Source organism: Chrysochloris asiatica, unplaced genomic scaffold (assembly GCF_000296735.1).
Source record: "Chrysochloris asiatica unplaced genomic scaffold, ChrAsi1.0 scaffold00238, whole genome shotgun sequence".
Lineage (NCBI taxonomy): Eukaryota > Metazoa > Chordata > Mammalia > Afrosoricida > Chrysochloridae > Chrysochloris > Chrysochloris asiatica.
Window position 1 is genome coordinate 1,968,564 of NW_006408756.1, and position 2,778 is coordinate 1,971,341.

Below are 2,778 nucleotides of genomic sequence, written 5' to 3' on the forward strand. Positions count from 1 at the left end.
CAGAACCACCCCCCTACACACACACAAGGCCACTGTCTCTCTCTCCAGACTCCCTTCCCTGGGCCTTAGGACCAAGTGCTTCCCATGGCAGAGAGGTCATCTTCCAGGGAGCGGGCAGACTGGGCATCTGTGTTTGCAGATCAGTCTATGACATGAGTCCATGAGTCTGTCCTGGGAGGCGGAGTCATTCTGAATGTCCACCTGTCTCTGTGCAAGTCTGCAGGATTGAGGCGAAGTCCTCCAGGCAAATGTCATCTAAGCTGGAGTTTTTTTTTTTTTAAACACGGTCTTCTTACGTGATATTACAAGATGTAAATGAACAAGTAACATTCTCTACTTTCCACAGGGTCAGAGTGACTCTGAAACCATGAACTCTTGATAATGTTACTGCCTTTCATTCCCGTATTTAAAGCCCTCTGTGCCTGCTGGGAGGCAGCACACAAGCCCACTTGCTGCATCCATGGTGTGTGGTCCCGGGCACCCTCACCTATAGTCATCTTGTCCGTGCTTCATGGGACAGCATTTATGGTCACACTTTTCACACTAGATGTGAGTGCTGCACCTTGGAACCACTAGGAGGGATGAGCTAGGTGGGTGATGCTTGGCCTTCTCCAAGTGTACCGTCTGTACTGGGGGTGGAAAAAGACCCTCCTGGAGGGGAGGTGGGTTGGGTAAGCACAGAACCTTGACCTCACTACAAGTCCTCCTGAACTTGAGGTTGCTCTAGCAGACTGTGGTGACGTTGAGACACAGTGATGCAGAGCCCAGCTGGCTGGGGGGATCTAATCATGCCTGAGCTCGTTCTGATCTTTCACCTTCCCAACTTTTCTTCAGAACTCTCCATCATCCACTGGCAGCTGACTTGCAGGTGTGTGAGCAGGTGACAAGGCCTGACTCGGGTCATACCTTCATGGCCACCAAGTCCTGCCTGTTCTCCCTACTCTAAGGGCTCTCAGGGTAGAAATCGGGACTGTCTTCCACCAGCTGAGAGGTTTTGTTTGGTCCACTTCAGAATTTTCAAATTAGTTGCCAAGATTGAAAAATTAGAGATTTTATGCAAGAGTCCACATTTTTGTTATTATTTAAGATTCAGATGGTATCTGCCCACTGTAAAGTCTTCTTGGCTCCAGGATGCCTCTGGGGGCCTCCTGAAATCCACCTGTTTTATTTCTCTACTTTGCTGCCTGGCATTTCTACAGCAGGGCTTAAATGTATCTGAAGGAGTCAAAAGGGATTCACTAATTGGGTTTACTTTTCAAGTTTCAGGATACTTCTGAGGATTAAAAAACCCAAAACAAAACATTATGTGTGTCTACGGTTTCCCCCAAACACCCTTCCCTGGTTCCAATCTCCACTATAATCCTCTACTGCTGCTTTCAATACAAAAAACCCTGCGGGACTGTCATGTATTGGTTACCAGTAAGTCAACTTGTTTGAAAGGCTGTGATAAGAACACATGCACTTGCCTTGCTAGGCTCTGTTTTTGAGCAATCTCTTTTGTATAGCTGTTAGAAAAATCATTTACCATGTCAACAACTTCATTCACTCTGTTGAGATGATAGCTCATTGTAGCACATCTTTCTTCAGCAATAAAGATGCTCCTGTGATCTCGTGTTGCCAGCCAGCAAGGTGGCAGCTCTCTGTAGAAACTGTTTCTGGGCTTTTACCAGAAAGAACAGAAAAGAAAACCATGAGAAATGTCAAAAAATACCATCGTTTGGTTTAAAACAAGAAACAAACAGAAAACAAACAAAATAACGCAGAGGAAACTTTAATATTTCTGTAGACCTGCTCCTTAATATCATTTTAGTTCATTTATTCCTACCCCCGTCTCCCCTAAGTAAATAAAGAAAACTACTTTCAGGAGCTACTGGGAATTTTATTTCCTACCTGGTCCACTTACCTAATTTACGACACCTTTTCTGGGGGCAGGAAAGTCTGCAGCCAGATTACACGGCAGTTACCAGAGGGCAGCCCGCCCCCCCCACCCAATACCCCTAGGGACGCTTCCTTTACAGACTAAAGCGGAGGGGAGGGTCCAGGGTAGGCACAGCTGGAGAGCCCAGCTGTTCCGCGCAGACTCCGTTACCAGGACTCGCCGGTCGGGCAGCCCCCAATGCTTCAGCCCCCCAGTTTCAGGGGGCGGTTCTCATGAGCACTGAGGACAGTCGGCATCCTTATACCGGGCTGAGTGGGGTACCCCTCGGGGTGCCAGCAGCGCCCCATGTCTGGCGTCCTCCGGAGCCAACCCCGGCGAGGGTTGCCCCTCTGTGCACATCTGCCTACACCCCTGCCGACCCAACCTAACACCCGGCGCGTGGGGTGTCCACCACCCCGCGATTGCATCTTGCTGTATGGCTGCTACACCGGTCCGCGGGGAAGACTGACACGGCTTCCCGGAGGTGCCCAGCACTCCCACCGCCCTTACTGCGTGCCATTTTTTTTGGGGGGAGGGGGTCCCCGCTGCACGCGGTCCGGCAGATTCCGCGGCGGGGTCCTGGAGATGAGGGGCGGTCAGGCGAGCGGGGCGCCCGCCCACCGGGGTCTCCCCGCTGCGGAATTTCCCAGTCCCACCGCACGCCCGGTCCAGGAGCCGGTTTCATGCCTCGCATGCCCGCGGGCAGCAATGGCGGCAGGCCCGGGATGGCGTTCCTCTTCGCCGCTCCCCAGCCTGCTCGTCCTTCCCTTGGCGCCTGGCGCCGGCTTGCGGAGCTCTCGGAGCGGCGGCAGCGGCAGCGGCAGAGGAGTTGGCGACCTAACCTCCCCTCGTCGTTCCCC

General features: G+C 52.4%; 1 protein-coding gene across 1 annotated transcript in view; it reads left to right on the forward strand.

Annotated features, from left to right (window-relative positions):
• Positions 1 to 2,610: 2,610 nt before the first annotated feature.
• TAF4 (TAF4 RNA polymerase II, TATA box binding protein (TBP)-associated factor, 135kDa) overlaps positions 2,611 to 2,778 on the forward strand; it is a 114,144-nt gene continuing 113,976 nt past the window's right edge. Inside the window, exon 1 of the mRNA XM_006873397.1 lies at positions 2,611 to 2,750. Within this exon, the coding sequence (XP_006873459.1) occupies positions 2,611 to 2,750 (140 nt within the window). The remainder of the gene's footprint in view (positions 2,751 to 2,778) is intronic.